Below are 19,017 nucleotides of genomic sequence, written 5' to 3' on the forward strand. Positions count from 1 at the left end.
CTCCTGCCACAGCGGTGCTTCACAAAAATGTCATGATGCAAGTTCACAGGGAAGAAAACACAGGTGACTGCTCTCCCAAAAGTGACACAGAGTAGTATACCTTAAACTTTATTAAGCCCACTAAGGAAATGCAAAAACCACCCCCAAAAAACTCTTCCTCTTCCATGTGTTTTATCTGCAATCATATTAAATTCTGCTGGAAACGTGACTTTCAAATATCTGGGTTTCTGTTACGCGCTCACCTAACCCTCGTCTTGGCACCTGACAGAAGGAAGCTGTACACAAGACTTTGATTTTTCTTTTTGAATTGGAAGACATTAAGCACCCAAACTCCCTCATAAAAGATCTGAGGCATAAGCTACATAACATCCATGCAAGTAATGTTTTTTCCCCACTTAATCCAGACCTTAATGATCAAGAGATATCAGAAAAGTGTCAAAGGAGATAAACCAAGTTATCCCTAATAATGCATCTACGTCTCCTCGTCAGCAGCAACTGATCTGGGAGCTTCATTCCTGCACCAGGGATATACAAAGACCTCAAAACTTAAATGTCAATACAATACGCTTGTTGATTCACTGGGAAAAGTCAGTCATTGTGTACAGAGTTTCTGTTACAATTAGTGATGCTTTGAGGCTCCCAGGATAAACTCTGTAAATAGAGGCACCGTGGGACAAAACACAATTCTTTTTTTCTTTGTCTGTTCCAAGACATTTCCTTTGCTTTTCTGAAGAGTGTAACAGCCTATATTTCACACAAATAAGGATCAAGAAGTTCTAGGGGGTGTTGCCACATTGACCCACGGTACCGGGGACAACACGTTGCTGCTTCTCCCATCCCCTCCACAAAGGAAACAACTCGAGCAGCATTTTGTTTTGGTTGTAAGCAGAGACCCTGTGGTTGTGCCAGGGAAGGCAAAAATTAAGCCAAACGTGAATTCAAAGCACGAGACCAGACACGTGATTGGAAAGTTGTGGGGAAGCCCACATAACCATTTCAGACCATTCCACAAGAAAATCCTGCCTAGAGCACAGACTAACTCTGGACTGCCTGCAAAGCACTGGATTTCAAGAGGTTTCAATCACTAGAATCCCAAAATGATCAAGAGAAACAAATTATCCCCTCAACTCACTGCATAACTGTCCATGACTCCACTTGAAGATTTTTTGGGGGGGGGGGGGGGGGGGGGGGGGGGGGGGGAGTTAACACCATTACTGCAGAGTACCCCATTGTGCTAGAAGCACAAAGCCACTCACCACAGTTTTCAGCACAGGACTTTATTAAAGATACCCAAGCAAGGGCCAGCCACCAAGAAACTGAAGGATAAACAGCACTAGGATGCTCACAGAGACTTGCACTGCTGAGGCCACACACTCCTACGTGGTGTACAAAACAGATTAGCCTAAGTGCTACTGGCTTCAGGTCCAAGGACACCAAATGGCTGCGGGCTGCAAGACAAAGGTGCAAATATCTAGGAAGAGGCCATCTTTTGCCAGAAGAGAATACTGTCTTCTAATCATCTAGATATAACGGAGATCGTGATTTGTAGACACCACAATGCAAGAGATTTCAAGCAAGCTCCTGAATCATCGCAGACTAGATGGAGTGACTCCAGGCACATATTTTTAGATGATCGTTATGAACTCTTAGCACAGGTTCCTCCTCTTCACAATCATCAGCTCCATTTTAGAGTATTTCAGCCATCAGCTGTTCCTCAAACATCCCTTGGTCAGGCAAAGGCAATCGGCTATCTTGCTGGCTGGCACTACGGTCCTCGACAGGAGAGGGCAGGGAGAGAAGTCATCTGCATATCACAGCAATTTGGCACTTGCATCAACACTGCATTTTCAGTTTATTTAATGTCTATGAGTAACTGGAGAAAAAATACCACCTTCCAAGTGAGATGCCTAGGAACAGAGGTGCTGCTTCTTTGCTTGGCAGGTGTATCCTTTCTGGAAAAAAAAGGCATTCTAGAACATGGAAAATGCACCTTTTCCTTTAGTCCTTGGACAAAGGTAGCAGGGAGTGGGATCTTCATCCCATTACAGGTAAAAGGTTTTCCCACTGAATTCAATAGGGCATAGATCATCTAAAAAAAGAGCTGTCATTTTAAAATAACAGACAGGTAATTCCTAAGGCTTCAGAAAAGGCTTTAAGCCTGTATTCATGGATATTAACAGCATTTCAACTAACCGAAAGCATAAACGTCATCACCATAGCCAAGTATGATCTCTGCCCTTCCCACTGCTGAACAGTTCAATAAATGGCTCTTTCTTTTCCTGACTGGTGCGGTATTGCCCACAGCTATGTCAGGGCAGAAGGAAAAACACCACACGCCTATAAGATGCTTAAGCATGTTATAGCCTTCGGCCCCAATTCTGTAAGCAGTTCTGCAACCTGGTAAAAGTGGGATTTAAGCTGTCCCAACATAAAGAGCTACAGAAGCTTTGCTAGCCTTATTTTCGGTTTTGTTTCTCCCCCAGTCTCATTCAGTTTGGCCTTTAAAAAACAGACTGCATATTTTTCTTGCTATTTTCTTCTCATTTCCCATTAGTTTTCAATTCCAGGTCACCAGTCCAGTCAATGGGGAAATTTGGCTGGTCGATGATGGGAAAGATTTTTACAGCCAATTATTTTTTAAATTTTAAGATTTATTGAGAAATAATAAGTTATAAAAATCATAAAAGCTGTTGCTTTTGCCAAAACAAAATTTTAAAAAAGTGTTTAACAAACAGCTGCCACTGTTCCTTTAAAGAGTAAGGGGGCAGCAGAGGTGAAAGCCTGACATGGCCAGGAATAAAGTCAGCACACATTCCCCCCCAGCTCCCTTTTGCGGCAGATAGGCCTCAGCTCCTCGCTAATCATCATGTGTCATTCAATGACTTTTGCATCTTTAAATTGCAAAGCATACACTGGAAGGGAGGGGAAGACCCTGTGCACACACTAGCAAGGCCCCAGCTCTTCCCTTCTGTTCCCAGGGCTTGGACACTGAAGCTGATAAGAGTAAGCCATGGGCTGGATGTGCTCTTGCGTATCAGCATGCTAACTAGCATCCAAGCCTTGACTGCATTTTTTGTTTGTTTGGGGAGGGGGCGAGGGGTGTTTTGGGTTTTGGGGGGTTTTTTTGTTTGGTTTTTTTTTTTTGGGGGGGGGGGTGGTGTTGGTTTTGTGTTTTGTTTTTTGTTTTGGTTTTTTTAATTCCCACCCACCTCAAATAGTGCCACTACACAGCTTGATAAAGAAAGGAGGCTCTGTGTGGGTTTTATGCTTCTGCACAGTATACTTTGCAGACAAGAAGTGTGGAAGTCTCCAGTACTTTGCTTTTCATTCTTTCTTAAAAATGTACCTTTAAGTAAGTTTATCTGTCCATATTTAAAGGGCATCCTCTGTACTTGCTTAGAAACACCCTGACCCTCAGGTGAGAGACTTGGAGACCACACCAGGGCTGACACTCTTCTCCCTCCTGACTCTGCACTCAACTGCCACTAGATGGATACTGCTCTACCAGAAATAGGATTTTTCACACGAGGTCTTACACTGAAGTCCCTTGGGTCTTTGTCTGGTGTCCACCTAGATGACAGTAAAACATTTCACAGCCTTTTTTTTTTTTTTTTTTTTTTTTTTTGAAGATATATCCCAGCTTTCCTGGCCACATTTAATTCCCTTCACAGATTTTTAAGGGTACGAGTGTTACTGTGGAGCACAAAGCAAGGTGCTTCTTTTGCCAACACAGTCCCTGCACAATTGGCGTTAACTCGTTACTTTTCAATGTGTTTTGAAGTGCCGAGTAGGGAAAATGCTGCATACCACAAACAGTTATGTGAGAAATATGAAAGAGATTACAGTGGCATGGTCTTGGACACAAACTTCTTGCTAGGATTCGAATCCTGGCATTTGTGGTATTGGCATATTTCATCTTTGTTTTAAAATAAAGCTACACTTGTATGAAAAGAAATTCAGAGGGCAATTGGGATATTAGGTAGGTCACAAATCTAATACACAGGTTTAAGTTTTCTAACTAGGAAAAAGTAGTTCAAGAAATACCTGCCTTCAGAAGATTGTGCTGTTACTCACTTTGGTGCAGACTCAACTTGAAGCCACAAATGGCAATGTTAAATTATTTGTAGGAACTGATTGCAAGTTCACATTACGTTTGCTTTGACAGTGTAAATCATTACTATGGTGAAGGGTTCTGCTCCACCCTCCAGTATAACAGCTATCAAAACAATAGAAACAATTACACCACAAATATGGGAGAAATGCATTTCTGAAATTCCTGGAAAAGATTCCTATTTAGTGTCCATTGATGGAGTTGCAGAACTTTGATAATTTGTATGTTTAAACTTGTCTGGATACTTTTGCTTAGCAGTCAAATGCTAACAAAGAGATCCCTAAGTTGGCAAATAGATAAAACCAGAAAACTCACCCTCTAAATCTTTTCCAGTAAATACTTTTCTATCAAGTTGGAAAAAGACAGAAGGCTTTAAAATCTGAAGTATTTGGCTTATCTAAAAATAGTAATAAGGGGTTATCTAATGAGCATTGTTCACGGTTACATTTAAGAAGCCATAGGGCAAAACTAGCATGGCTCCTGTGTTCGCGTGGAACTATTCATACGAGATGGGCGCAACTGCAGCCTTTGTGCCACCAGACGGGCTAGCTTGCTGCAGGTCACGGTGCTGGGAGTGAGCTTCCACAGCAATGCCAGCTTGCGACTTCAAAGTGAAATTTTTCTAATAAGCCTAAGTGATTTTGGATCCCAACTGCAGTAACAGTTGTGATCCCCATCAGACACTTCTCCACTCGAAAGCCAGAAAACCCCTGCGATATTAAAAAATAAGCAACTCCCCACATCTGCTAACAGTTATCAGGGCTTAGATTTTTTCATACAATTGGTTTGCAGATACACGATAACCACATGGCTAGTATACACTTACAGATTCTGAGACTGCATCAGCAGATCAGCTAATTGTGTTAATTAGCTGTTTGCATGCACAATTACCTGATTTGTACAAGCAGTCAAGGTGATCGTACATGTAAATTAGGCATGGATTTGCACAATTTCCTCATCTGAAAGTCTGCTATTCTACTTATTTTTAAGCACCAGAGATCAACAGCTATGGAGGAGTCTGGTGAGTTACTGTCTCTATGGTTCACACTTTTACCAAGTTTCACACTCCATTTGCATCACTTCTGTACACCACTGTGGACGAGCACACTTGCGTGCATGCTCACACAAACATCACCATCAAATAAAGTAATACAAGAAGAGTGACCTGCATCCCCATACAGACAGAAACGTATACTTCTTGTCTCCTAAAGGTCTTATTTTCCCCCTGTTATCTCTTCAGTGCCAGGAACTGCTGAGCTTAACAAAGTAAACTTGGTTTTACTTATCACAACAAGCTCAGGAAGCTCTACAAGGAGCAGAAACCCAAACAGCTCTGATGCAAATACTCAACATGAAGCCCTGAAGACTGCTTAACATTTAAAACCCCTCTGCTGCCATGCTGACTGGCTGGTTAGGGGGTTTCAAACACAAATGGGTCATCTACATTTAATGTGAAGTTATACCATAGCCTGCCAAACACACGGATGTTTTTGTCATCGTGGAGCTGCTCAGGGATTCTGGACTGGAGCACATAGCTATTAAAAAAGCAAATTATCTAAAAACTGCATACCTCTCCTCCCCTCCCAAGGTAACACCTTTAGCTGAAGAGGCATTCGGCATAGTGCAATATGGACAGCAAAAGCTCAACAATGGAGTAGTGCAATACAATCTCAACTACAAGTACATCTCTGCCTGCTTGAAGTGGGAAGGTAATCAAAAATTTTCAGTTCACCAGGGACAAAACCCCCCACATTAGTTCAGCCAAGAAGAAACAAAACCCATAAGCTGATGAAGGCCAATACCTACATGCTCACATCATAAAAAAATGTTGATACAACATAGTCAAGTAGAGGTCTCGAGTCTCAAACGCCACGCATCTCAGTCTCAATAGCTGTGGTCATTTACAGAACCTCCTTGGGGAGAAACAACACTTACGTTAGAGATGATAAAGTAATCCAAATGACTAGACTTTACAAACAGAGAGGTTCACTCTGTACTTCTGTCCCTCAGCACATATTACTGGAATCATTGTTGTGCTCTTCTCTACAGTTTCTTCACTTCCCTGACCTCCTGGCCTCAGGCAAACTGTCTGCTTTAGAAGCACAGAACATAGCTCCTTCCATCTCACCTTCCTTTCTCTCCTCACTAGTAGTCACTAAAGCAAAAGGCTCTTCCAGTCAATGGCCCCGACCCTAAGGCAGAGCTGTTATGGCTTCACATACAACAAGATTCAGGTAGCAACACAACTATAAAGTTTAAAAGACAAATTACTCCTCATTTTTTTTTCCATCAGTGCACTGTGTGGTACAAGTGTGCGTAATCCAGTAGGGACCTCTAGAAGAGCATCAGGGCTTCACTGAACAATTTCTGATGCAGCTGCTGATGGTTTAAGGCAGTTAAGACAGAACAAGCATTGCAGCATTATAGCTGAATGCCCTGACTAATCCACCACCACCAGAAAGGAGTCCAGCTCATTCTCCTGTGGCTCAATATTTATGTGGCCCATTGGCTTTACCAGTAGAGACTGAGCTAGAAGAACCTTCTTCTGTAGCTTTCCAATACAGAAATTCAAGAGCTACTTTGCAGGAGCACGTTTTTCTTTTGGTGCATTAAACAAAGGAGGCACACTTACTAAGAAATTCTGAGTACCATAAATACATTCAAAATAGGAGTCAAGTTGCAATTCCACATCCAAATATAAGTCAACCCCTTTGAGACCTGGGGAATACAGAAGATCCAGCCCCAGCTCAGCCCCACGCTCCTCCCTGGCACCCCTCCCCGAGCAGCGCATGTGTTCAAATGTGTTTATCTGGAAAGGCTCAGGTCAGTCCTGTGCTGTAGGAGCATCTCCCGCAGCTGGAACATCCAAAGCAGGTAGCACTCCATGTTGTAAACTGCTCATGCAGCAGGACTGAGAAAAAGGCATCTCCTGGTCACCGGCTGTTACTGACTACAGGAAAATGAAAATACAGCATCTCCGCACCTGTTCACCTGATGGTGAAGGAAGGAAAAGCCATTACCGAGTGACAGGAGACGAAAAACCAAAATCCACTTCAGCAACTCATCCCAACACTGGTGATTAATCTCACACTCCCACAGCCTGATGCACATTAACCAGATAATTAATAATTTCTTTAGGGACTCCAGCTCGGCAACTGTTTTATCAACCTGCACAGCATTAGGAGAGAGATGCTGCATTTGTGATCAAACTGCTGGAACTACAGAAGTGTTCTGCAGGAACAGTAAAAGCTTCAGAGCAATCTGTGAGCTCAGTTTTACAAGTAACTGTAACATATGTGCAGAAATCAAGGCTGCTCCTTTGTCAGTGCAATCACCAGACTCAAAATCTGAGCGAGATCAGCACAATAAGAATAATTAACAGCGATGCCCAACTCCCACGCAGCCCCCATCTTACCCCAACACAAGTACTTTTCAGTATTTTTTTTTAGTACATTTTGCCCAATGCAGTAACATAATATGTTAAACCATGCACTTTTACTATCCTTGATAGGGTTAATAAATCAGATCCATTTACCTTAACACCAAAAAGGTTAAATATTGAAAAAACCACCTTAAGTGTCACAACAGGTCCGAATTCTATAAGCCAAAGGCTTTCAAGTAATTCAGTGAAGAGAATGGCAACACTTCGCATAGCTCTTGCTAGCGACTTCTTGCCATCCTCTGTGCACTCACTCTCCACGTTCAAGGACAGAGTCATACAGGATCAGAAACCCAATGCCAAAGTGCTGGCACCACATTATCTCCCCCAGCACTTAAAAATGGACTGCGGAGAAAAGTCATGGTAAGTATTCTTTCAGATTTTAAACTCTCCAGTGTGTTAGATATATGTCAGTATTAGGTGATTAAGAATGACTGATAATTAATAAATCACATCCACAGAGAGTGATTGGGTATTATGTCTTTCAGCCTCTGAAAAGAGGAGCTAGATTCACAGTTCTGCCTAAATTATTTTATCTTTCCAAATGAACAATCTTGTGTAACTGCTGCTTGCAAGAAGATGCTGCTTTTTTCCCCAATAACCTTCAAAATAATAAGTTATTTAGGCTGCTTTTCTACAAAGAGTTCATTGTTATCATCACTGTACAGGTAAGGGAACAGAGGAACATCATGTGTAAGCGTCTTGATGAAGCCTCCCCATCAGAGAGTGGGTTCCTAAACAAATTCTCAAGCGATCCTTTCATCACACCACTATTCTTCCACCTGAGAGAAAGCTGCAGGTTTTGGCTACGGCTCAGAGTATATGCCTTCTACAAAATATTCTGCTTTTAGAACTCCAGTCCTGGAAGTGCGCCCATGCAGAGCTCCAGCGATAGCCATGCACATCTGCCCACACAAGTGCAACCGTAGGACTGGGCACGCATCTGTACGTGCATACTCCAAAGTGATAACGTTTTCTCCAAAGTCTGTTTTAAGACAAGGCTGGTAATAAAGAATGCATTTTCTTTTAGTACACAACATGGCTTAATTTGTATTTTCCTTTCGTATGATGTTAACTGAAAGACGTAATATCACAATTTTTTAATCATCTACTTTAGTATTTATATGACTCCGCTCACCATATTCTTTAAGCCCCTTCATTTTCATAGTGTCAGTTACCATTATTCCATTAAATTAAGTCCTTTTACAAGCATCTTTCTATAAACATGCACTAGAGATAACTTAGCCACACGGTGAGGATTCACAGACTACAGTAAGCAGATTACACCTGTCTTGATTTTCAGTGTAGCTGTCGGCAGAGTATATTCTCCCATCAAACTGCACACAGATCTCCTCATTAAAGCTACAGGGGAGAATAATTACAGAACAGTACATTGCAGTTTACCAATTGGTCCTGCATACATAATAGCGTATGAAAGAAAAATTGCATCCTCCAACAGCTAGGAAAATCTTCACGTTGTTATTATTATTATAAAATAGCCAACATTTTAAACTATCCAATAACTTGCCTCCTGTATACAAAGCAGATAGATATAGGTGATCAGGTCAAAAAAGGCCTTAGACTCCCAGTCCATAAATATAATTATTTTTCCCTTTGCAAACACTCCATTCCCCAACCTTCTGTTCTACAGTAAAATCCCCTCCTCGTGAGGAATTACACTGATTGCGGAGCAAGCCTTGAAAGCAAATGGGTGCTTTTCTGGATCTCCTAAGCCCTGCCACTGGGTGTTAAGTGCCACATTCCCCCACATCCTCACTCCTCGGTGTGGAAATGTTGAGTTTGTCAGGTCCCCACCGTCCTTCTCCCACCAGCCGGGGGGGGGGGGGGCTGTGGGGTGGGGTGTCACAATGGCAGCCTGCTATCTCCAGCCACATCCGAGTCTTCCAGCCCTCAGCACCACCAGCAGGCCCCCTTGCTTGTCACTCAGCATCCAAACCTGTTGCTTTTCAGGCACTGCTATTCAATACCAGCTCTTACTCCTCACGCAACAGATAGATAGAAGGGGGAAAAAACCCCACAGAAACAGGAAAAGCCAAATTCTTCAGATGAAACCAAGTCAACTTAACTTTGCTAACTTCTCTTGCTAGTCGAGAAGCACAATATCCTAAGTACTTATTTGGGCCCCATCAGGACATGCTGACACACTCTTCTACTTTGCAAACCAGGAGCTAAAAGCTGAGGGACATCAGCAACAAGAGAGTGTGCTGCTGGACCAATCCCACATATTCTAGTTGTCCCAGAAGATTTTCACACAATGAAAGACTCTGACAGAAACCCTTCCGTACAAGCAGCCCAACAGTCACCTTTTTCCAGCTCTGAAAGAGCGCACGCACAAGCTGCCTTAATGCGTAGAGGGACACTTACCATGTAAACGCATCTAATTGCTAGCAGCACTAAAATCACTGAAGAACAAAATTGGTCTATGAAACTGCTTTCAGTACCAGCACTAGAAATGACTTGCTGCTGCACTTTAACCAGCTGCACCTCCCAGACGAGCTGGCACGCTTCAGGCTTTCTTCCAGTCTCTATCAGCTCATTACTTGTAATAGGGATGTGCTGGTGACAGAAGCTGAGCAGAGAACCAAGCGAAGCAGAGCCTGCTCGGGCAGGCAGCCTGCAGCCAGGCCAGTCACTCCTACAGACCGGGAAATCTTTGAGTTTCTCTTAGACAGCTCCCCATCTGCAATGCTGCAGGGCAGGGCAGCGTTGCATACTCAGGGGTTAATTGGCTGCAGGCTAAAAGAGATCACCCGGTCCAACCTCCTGTGCAAACACTGGCCATTAACTTTCACCCATTTAAACACCACTTTGCACTCACTAACTCCAGCACTTTTTTTTTTTTTTTAATTAGCAAGTTTGGGTAGAGACAATTCCTGGACACCTCAATCACTACTTATCCTCTTCAGAAAAACAGAAGAAAAAAAAAGAAAATCAGTATAAGCTTTGCCTCTTATGCAAGCCTCACAAGTTTTGCAAACTAGTTCCTACAGCTGTAGCGTCCTGGCAGGGGCTGAAACCACCTCGGTGTGACCACCAGCAAGGGCATCCTCCACCAGGAGGTCTGCAGTAAAGCCCACTGGTGACAACACATGGACCCAAGGATAGTTTTTTTTCTGGCCTTTGCTCTTAAAAGGAGCCCAGTGAGACCTCCTGGGCTTACTTCCTAATTCAGCTCTCCCTCCCAGCACAGTCTTGCAGTAGAGAAGTCAAAGACAGTTCAGCCCTTTGGGAAAAGTTTCCTTGACTTCACTAGTTCTAGTTCAGAAGATCAATCAACTAAAGCGCATTAACTAATATAGCTCATATTAAAAATATAAACATGTCACAGAAACTGTGCTTTTTAAAGATTAAGTATTAGAGGTCTGTAAAAAAAAAAAATATCTTTTCCTTCCACTACTGTCCCCACTTTAAAATCATCCAGTTAAAGGTACTCTGTAACAAAACAATCCTTAATTAATTATCAGAATATATTTCCCATAACTTTTCAGAAGAATTGTGAATCCAATGTGTCTTTACAAAATACTGTAATTCCACTTGCCTGTTCTTACTAGAAAAAAAAAGTCAGCCTGGCAAATGGAAAGAAAACAGGTATATGAGTACTACTGACTAAGCCATAATATACAGGATTGCCAAATAATTACAGAAATTGCCAAATTAAGAACCTGGTTTTCCTGGATGGAGAGGGAAGGGTGAACCATACCCACCACAGACAAAGGCACTGAAAGGAAAGGGGGGGAAGAACAATCATTATCAATTGAGTGGAGAAACCTGTCACAGATATTTCAGTACATCAGGACTCTGACTATGTATCAGAGAAGAGAAGCCCTGATCAAGTCACATGCCCTTTACTACAGAAGGTAAGATCAAAAGGTTTCAAAGGAAACCTATGGTGACAGTTTCTTCATTTGTATGCAATGTGACATACCAGATCCAAACTGTTGGCTACTTTTTGAACTATTTATCAGGGGAGAGGAATGACTATTTTCTTTTATATTTTACTTTTAAGAACTCTTAGTCATTTGGGGCTTCTTCCCCCTGCTCCATGTCCCACCGCCCTTTTTTTTTTTTCCTCCAGCCAGGATTCAAACATTCACCTTTGATGTAATAGTTTTGCTGCACATCAGAATAGCTATGCCAAGCTTCAGAAAGGCAATTGAATACAGAGAATGAAAAGGATGACATCGCTTCAAACATGAACTTTTAATAAAATTATCCTTAAGAAACCTCCCTTGCGATTATTTTTTTTTTTGCCCTGCATCTTCTTTTTTACTCTTCCCATGGATTTGCAATAATTCAAATTATTGCCAGGCTAGTGGCTGGAGATGACCGAGACATCGATTACACACAAGCAGAAGTATTTCTCTGTTTCTCACTGCTTCTGTCAAGAAAAGTGTTAAATATAACACAAAAAGTGACTACGTAAGATCACAAGTTGCTTGCTTAGCCAACAGGCTGTATAACAGTTATATTCACATGGCAAATAAAGAAAATGAGGGACTTCGGACTAGCTCAGCTTCTCCATGGCCAAGACCTGACAGGTTTCAGCCCAGTGTTTCCCTTTTGGCATGTGAAATTTGCAGTCCCTCTTGTTATATTTGTTAGTAAACTTCCTCCAAATCATGCCTTTCTTTCCAAAAAAGTACCAAAAGCCTTGTCAAACTTCATCTGTGCTAAAAAAAGACACTCTGTATTCATGAGCCAGTGATATGTTTAAGGTAATAATATTCTCCCAGAATTGTTGTGAAACATTCAGAAACTGCAGTAGTTGCAGCTGTGTAAGTAGCTGAGACTGAGACAGCCAGACATAAAAAAAAAAAAAAATACATTGCAGTCTCCTGGGTGAAGGAGAAGGTACCCAAACCACGGGAAACCACTAAAACCACTTCTAGTTCTGGTACAACCCAATAGATCAAATTTTAAGAGTTATATAATTTGTTTTTAAATGTGAAAAATACATATTTTGACTGTTTCAAGCTCTTATATAAATCTTTGTGAATCCTGGAATCAAGCTAATAAAGTATGCTGAATTTAAAGCCTCAAGTCTAAGCCCCTTTCAATACAACAGGGGAAAAAAAAAAAGCTCTTCCAATAATATTTTTCTTGGTCAGCCCAAGTATTTTTGAAGCAAATTGTTGGGAAATACAGAGCTCACATGTATGAGCCTATTGAGAGTTTACAGATATTTACAAAGAAATTACTGCAGTATACTGGTTTAGAGTCACTTAGAAAGTATATGACAATACCTTTAGTGTATAAGCTTCTGTCAAACTCCTGTCAGTGAAGTATTTTCCAATACCATCACCAGCTCTCTATCCACACAGCCCAGACCCTCCTCAGGGCTGTCCTAACATTCCTTGCAGTACAGCAAGAGAAGAGAGCTGCACCTTCCCACCAGGTTCATCAGCTCCTCATTACCACCCCCCCAGGGCTCCTTCTCCAGCCCTGTTTTCTCAGAGCTGCATCCCATCTGCATCTCCTCCTCTGACACAGACCAGAGTGCAAAAGAAAGCAAATGTGCCTCTGGTTTCCCTTGCTACCATACCAAAGCCTCACATTTCATTTTTCTATGTTCTTGAAGCAACACAAAACCCACATGAGACAAAACAACTCTGGTGTGACCCACTACATGCTTCTCCCATATGAAGACCATTACATCAGCAAACACTTTAAGAAGTAATTTCCCCCCCTCCCCCCCATAAATTCCAACTCTGAATTTCAAAAGCTGCCATTAACAGACAAAAAACCTGGGACAAATCCCTCTCCTGGATGCACAAACACATGCAGTTTTCACATGACTTGCAGGTGACCTGAAGATTTTGCCTGCACCCTGCCCTCGCATCACTATCTGGTTTTGCAATGAGACTTCAGTTTGATACGCGCAGCCCCACAGCAGGCACCCACGGTTGCAGAACACCTGTATAATTTGTATTCTAACCCACATTATCATGTGTGTCCCTGCCAGCACGTTGGTTGCCTGCTGAGGGTAACTCTGGTACACATCAAACCAATACAAAAGTAAAACTCTAGGAGAGATATACATTGAAAATGCAAAACTGAACTAGGCATTACAGATTATTATGATTTGGAGTTACTGACACATTCAGAAGGAATACAAAACCTAAAGAACAAGGTGGGGAAAGCCTACAGGCATAGCATCACACAACGTCATTCTCATCATCCAAGTTCTGACACCAAACTTGGTGTACAAACTTTCTACACCAAATACAAAAGTTACTCTTCCTAGGCTCTCTCAACAGAGAGGAACGACACAGCAAGAAATCAGCTTTTGCTCAGGAGTTAAAGCCTGGGGAAGGTGTCCCCCTGAAGTGGTTACTGACCTGCATTAGGAGTCTGATGGGTATAGGTAGCTCTTCTCACACACTCAGCAGGCAGCCCAGGCTCAAGCAGACTGAAGTGGACACTGGTTCACTTGAATACACAGTGCTGGAAGTAACAAAAATTCAGCTACTCACCACAAGTATCCCTACTACAGGAACAACAGCATCCAGAGACAGGCAAGCTTTCAGGTATGGTTGAGTCAGCCATTCAGGGTCAACTCACTAGCAGGTATAACACAGCACCATCGGGCTTTTTAATTCAGTGTTAAAACCCAGGTGAAACTCATCCCCCCTTCTCCAGGTGCTAAGCAGATCAGTATTTTACTCCACCTGTGGGACTTGGGTGGGCTCGTGGCTCCTGTGAAAGAGCTGAGTGGTGCAAGTGAAGACTGCAGCTGGAAAGGACTGGATATATGTTCCCCCACGGGAACAAGGGGGTGGTGGATAGCTCATTTGGTACCCTTCAGTAAGGCCAGTGGGTTCTCTCCCCTGTGTAGGTTTGCGTGTTTGTTTAATCACCAGGAGATGGAACAATTAAGAGGTGCTCAATACCCTTCTTCCCCCAATGCGGTGTAACACCTCAGTCATCGAATCGCCCTATTGTGCTGCTCAATACTTTCTATAAGAGTAGGAATATGAGAGTATGTCCAAAGATAGCAATGAACACACAAGGTAATTATTTTTAAGCTTGCTAATCACAATCAATAGTTTCTTAGCAAAACTGATGAGCTGGAGTTGGCTCCTATTTTTAACCAATAAGATATGCAGTCTAGACTTGAATTACACCATCGGGCAAGTCTCCAAACTCCTAATGACTGCCAGCCAAGAGAAGGATGGGTCCTTGGTGGGTCTTACTCCCTTCCTGAGCATGATATCAAAGCATTTTTTCCATTGTTTGTAAAGCCAGAAGTGGATTGTAACTGCTGCACAACTTCACTGAAAACACCAAACAAGAATCTAACTCCATACATCCAAAAGGAGTTATACAATTCTAAAAAAGCCTGAGGATGTTTGCTTGATTAATTTGAAGGTTTTTAGCTGTCATGTAAAAGATAAACTCCTTGTAGAACAGTGCCATGTGCCTTCCAGGGGTGTACAATTAGGGACAGATGAATACAAGCTGAAGACTCATTAGAAAGCTCAGACCCTCTCCCTGGTTTGGTAGGATTTTTCCTTAAAGTAAGATTTCTCATGTTTTGCTATCCCTTGGGTTTTTTTAATTTCAAAATTCCTGACTTTCCGTGTTCCTGTTGGGAAACTCCTCCATTCCCTGCCGCTCTCAGGAAGATGTTTTTCCCCCTACAACAGAGCCTAAAATCGTTCCCAACATTCAGTACTGCAGCAATAATTCCCTCTCGGAAGAGAGAACATGCTTTCATTTGTTTTGTTTCTTCTATCCACTGATTAAAAGCAACAGTGAGTCTAAAGGAGTAGTACAATACCATCAACTGTAATTGTTGCCTCTCACAACAAACGTGAAGGGGATCAGGAAACACACCCACCCTTGATTACTGGGAAAATATCATGGATAAAAGATGTCAGTAGGGGCAAGTAATTCTTTTTATCAGCTTACAAAGACTAAGGTAAGAGAGACCAGCACCGGCCCTCCGTTCATTAACTGGATGGAATTACAGTGGTTCGGAGGTTGCATAATTACACAACCAATTAACAATCCCTTCATTTTCCTGTTGTAATCCCTCTGGTTTTGGACATTTTCAGCTTTGTTTCTGAAGTCTGCTGCTGGATGAAAATGGTTGAGCCATGAAGGTCTCCACGAGGTGTCCGGCTGGGTCAGCAGCTCTTGAAGAGGGACCGCAGGTCAGTAACACAAGGAAAGCAGCTCGGCGATGCCATCATTTCCAGACATCTGACATGACCAATGCTCTCTGCACTAGAAAGAGTGATGCTGCTCTACAGGATGGAGGTTTTTGAAGTCTCTCGCCAACATTATATGCAGTGTCACTGTTTATTAAAGATAACTAATGCCCTAAGTCTTTATTTACTTCTGTTTATTGCTATTTTAGCAAGAGTCACCAGAGAGCAGCTATGCTTCTGGTCCACCAGGGTACTTTAATCACTGTTAGTAGGTAAAATCATGTGTGACAACTAATCCAAAAAGCAGATATTTATTTTGGCTACAGTGGCTTGCAATTCGTTAAAATCAACAAAGCCTTTTCATTAGCCCCCTGCTGATGTCCTAAACCCAGACATTTCAAGGGTCTCAAAGCACAGAGCTACACATGTGCAGCAAAGCCGGGACTGACAGACTTACCGTTGCCATACTTACCATAAAATCTTATTAAAAACAACAGCAAACTTCTTATTTTCTTTTATAAGAGGGCTTAATTTATGATCTCAAATTCCAAAATCACAATCTTGGAGGCAGGACTTCTTAAATTTTAAAAAGTACAAGTGAATCAACAGTACAATTACCAGTGAAATACTTGCTCAGGGTTTTGTGTTGTAAAAAAAGCTGTTGTAACACTGCAAGGAGTGAGATTAGAGATTCAGCAAGTCTAAATATTAGCCTACATGCTTGCTGAGCCCCCTGCATTCTGGAACCACATTTGAATAATTGAATTTCTAGTTAACAGTGTGATCTTGCAACTCTTATTCCCAGTGATTTCATGATCTCTAGCCATAATCTCCTGACGATGCTGCCTCAGACCTGCAATCGTGAAAACATACACTAGGAATGTCAGCGTGTCAGAGAAGATCCAGATGAAGTTATGAGACATCCCATCTCCTCACCAACCTCTCTGCTCTTCAAACACTGCCAGGAAGGTCACTAACCCAGAAGCATCCTTACTATAACCACCAAGGGCCACCATTCATCCAAAAGAGGAAATGAATGCATTAGAAGTCCATGTAATTGATTGTACAAAAAAAAAAAAAAAAAAAAAGACACTGATTTACATCAACCAATTTTTTTCTCTCTTGGTATGAATTTCCTGAGTAACATACACATTCTTGGTCACTGCCCTCACACGCCCTGTCTTGGAAGAGTGACTTAAAGAACACCATTGTCACTGTGAATAAAGCCACTCCTGACCCGCATCCTACCACGCAGACATATTTATTTCCCACGTCACAGCTGGACGCGGATGTGGATCTGCTTTGTGAATTTTCACGTCTACTGCTGAAGTGGAGCTTCTTGTTTGTCCCCCAAGCACAATCTTGAACATTGTCAAGGCCGATTATTAGACATCACTTCACACCAGGCTTTTCCAAATATGCAGATCTCCAGCGGTTTCAAGGCAAGCCAAGAGCGGTCCTTTAGTGAGAGAACAGCTCTTAAGCAGACAAACCACCACGGCACTAGGCTGGCCCTGAGACAGGAGGGTCAGTTCACGTCCCGCCAGGCCACTGTCCAGCAGCCCTCTGGTCAGCTGCAGCCCCTCCGCGTTCACACTGTGAGCACAACAGCTGTCTCTTAAAGCAGAGAATAAAATCCAGCCTGCGAGGCAAACCGAGATACAAAGCTTTTCTCCAATGGCTAATCAGAGTTTTGTCCACAGGGAAAACTGAACCCCATCTGACATACAAGTTATCGTTTTGGCTTTCCATAATTAAAACTATTGTTGCCATGGCAATGCAAAGGCCAGTGAAAATATACGCGAGGCTAATGTCATGCCTCTTTGGTGATACAATTTGTCGTCCTGGTCTGGTTTGTGCCAGGACGGAACAAAACGTGACTCGGGGAAACAGTTGGCTTGACGAGGTTTGTTATTTAGGCATCAGGTGCTGTGTGTGCTGTAAGACCACTTTCTCAGGCTCCCTAACATGATCACTAATCCTGTTAAAGTCAATAATAGTTTTAAAGATAATTTCAAAGAGAACAGTTCTGTTCCTACACTACTAATTTTCTCGAGGCACCATAAGGAAAGAAACAAATAAAAAATATAGAGAGAATGATAAAGAAGAATAACCATCAATCGGAAGGATTAACATATGTGATATTAAAATGAGATATGAAATTAAAAAGCAAAAACCTCATCACAGGTTCAGTACCACAAACACTCGCAGTTTCGTTGGCAGTTATTTATTCATTTGAAACTGTGATCTCTATTGAGCATGTTATCATCAAGCAGGAATTGCGGGTCACCCAGTGACCTCTGAATAGCAACAAGTAATCTGCTATTTAGGAGATAAACAGTACGTCTTTCTGTATGGATACACATCTACATATGCAAAACCCACACAGACACACCAACAGGTTTTTTATAGGACAGGACAACAATTCTAGGAGTTTTGTGATTTGCAGTCCAGTCATTTCTTCTTCATGTGGAAATCTCTATCTTTATTTAATAGGATTCCTCAGGTACACAAGAGTCTACTCACATGGAAAACCTACAGGTGCAACTGCTACTTTTCAGCAATACAACAGCTGTACAGGAATAGCTGCTACAACAAAAAGGCGAGCTGCAGTGACTTATTTTAAGTAAAAATCCCATTGATGACAATGTCCACTGACATCAACCAGAGTTTTGCTTCCTTCTGCAACGGAAAGCTTCTCAGGTGGGCCAAGCACAAATGAAGACAGACAGCTGTGGGCTGAAAGGAGGGTAAGTGCCAGAGAGGGGTGAGATCCAGGAGATCCACCAAAACAAGGAGGCAGGCACTTCGTATTTCACCTGGATTTCTATGGCTCTTGCACTGCTGCGAAGCAAAATACTTTTTACTATTCAAATCCCAGCATGATGTTTGTGTGCAAGTGCTTCAGCTGTTGTTTGCCCCTGAAGGATAGATTATATGACTGGTGACGGAAGATCTCTGGGACCATCAATGTTAAGCAGCAAGACAGACTAGAGGGTGTGGAACAAGAAAGTTCAGCAATGGTATCTACAGAGAGGGACCAGGAGGACCTGCTTCAGAGAAGTGACACCACATGGATGGTCTTTCCCCAGAAAGCAGTGCCAGAAATCTGGGCAGTTCCCTGAGGAACAGATCCAGCACCAAAGTCCAAACAGGGTAGTCCAGGGGATGCCTTACAGACAGAGGGTGAACAGGGTCATGACAGTGTAGGTGTATATATCACAGCAATATAAAAAAATTCAAAACCTATTGCTTTACCCCTCACTGTTCCTCCCACAAGAAAGAGGAGGAAA

At 42.3% G+C, this 19,017-nt stretch overlaps 1 protein-coding gene across 21 annotated transcripts in view; it reads right to left on the reverse strand.

Annotated features, from left to right (window-relative positions):
* ESRRG (estrogen related receptor gamma) overlaps positions 1-19,017 on the reverse strand; it is a 407,282-nt gene that overhangs the window by 279,080 nt on the left and 109,185 nt on the right. Inside the window, exon 2 of one of the 21 annotated variants that reach the window (XM_054818989.1) lies at positions 13,910-14,015. The exons of 19 other annotated variants lie outside the window; for them this stretch is intronic. In XM_054818989.1, the coding sequence (XP_054674964.1) occupies positions 13,910-13,915 (6 nt within the window). In that variant the 5' untranslated portion in view covers positions 13,916-14,015. Of the gene's footprint in view, positions 1-13,909; positions 14,016-19,017 lie in introns of those variants that run through there. One more of the 21 variants, XM_054819005.1, reaches the window with a different exon arrangement.

Source organism: Grus americana, chromosome 3 (genome assembly GCF_028858705.1).
Source record: "Grus americana isolate bGruAme1 chromosome 3, bGruAme1.mat, whole genome shotgun sequence".
NCBI lineage: Eukaryota > Metazoa > Chordata > Aves > Gruiformes > Gruidae > Grus > Grus americana.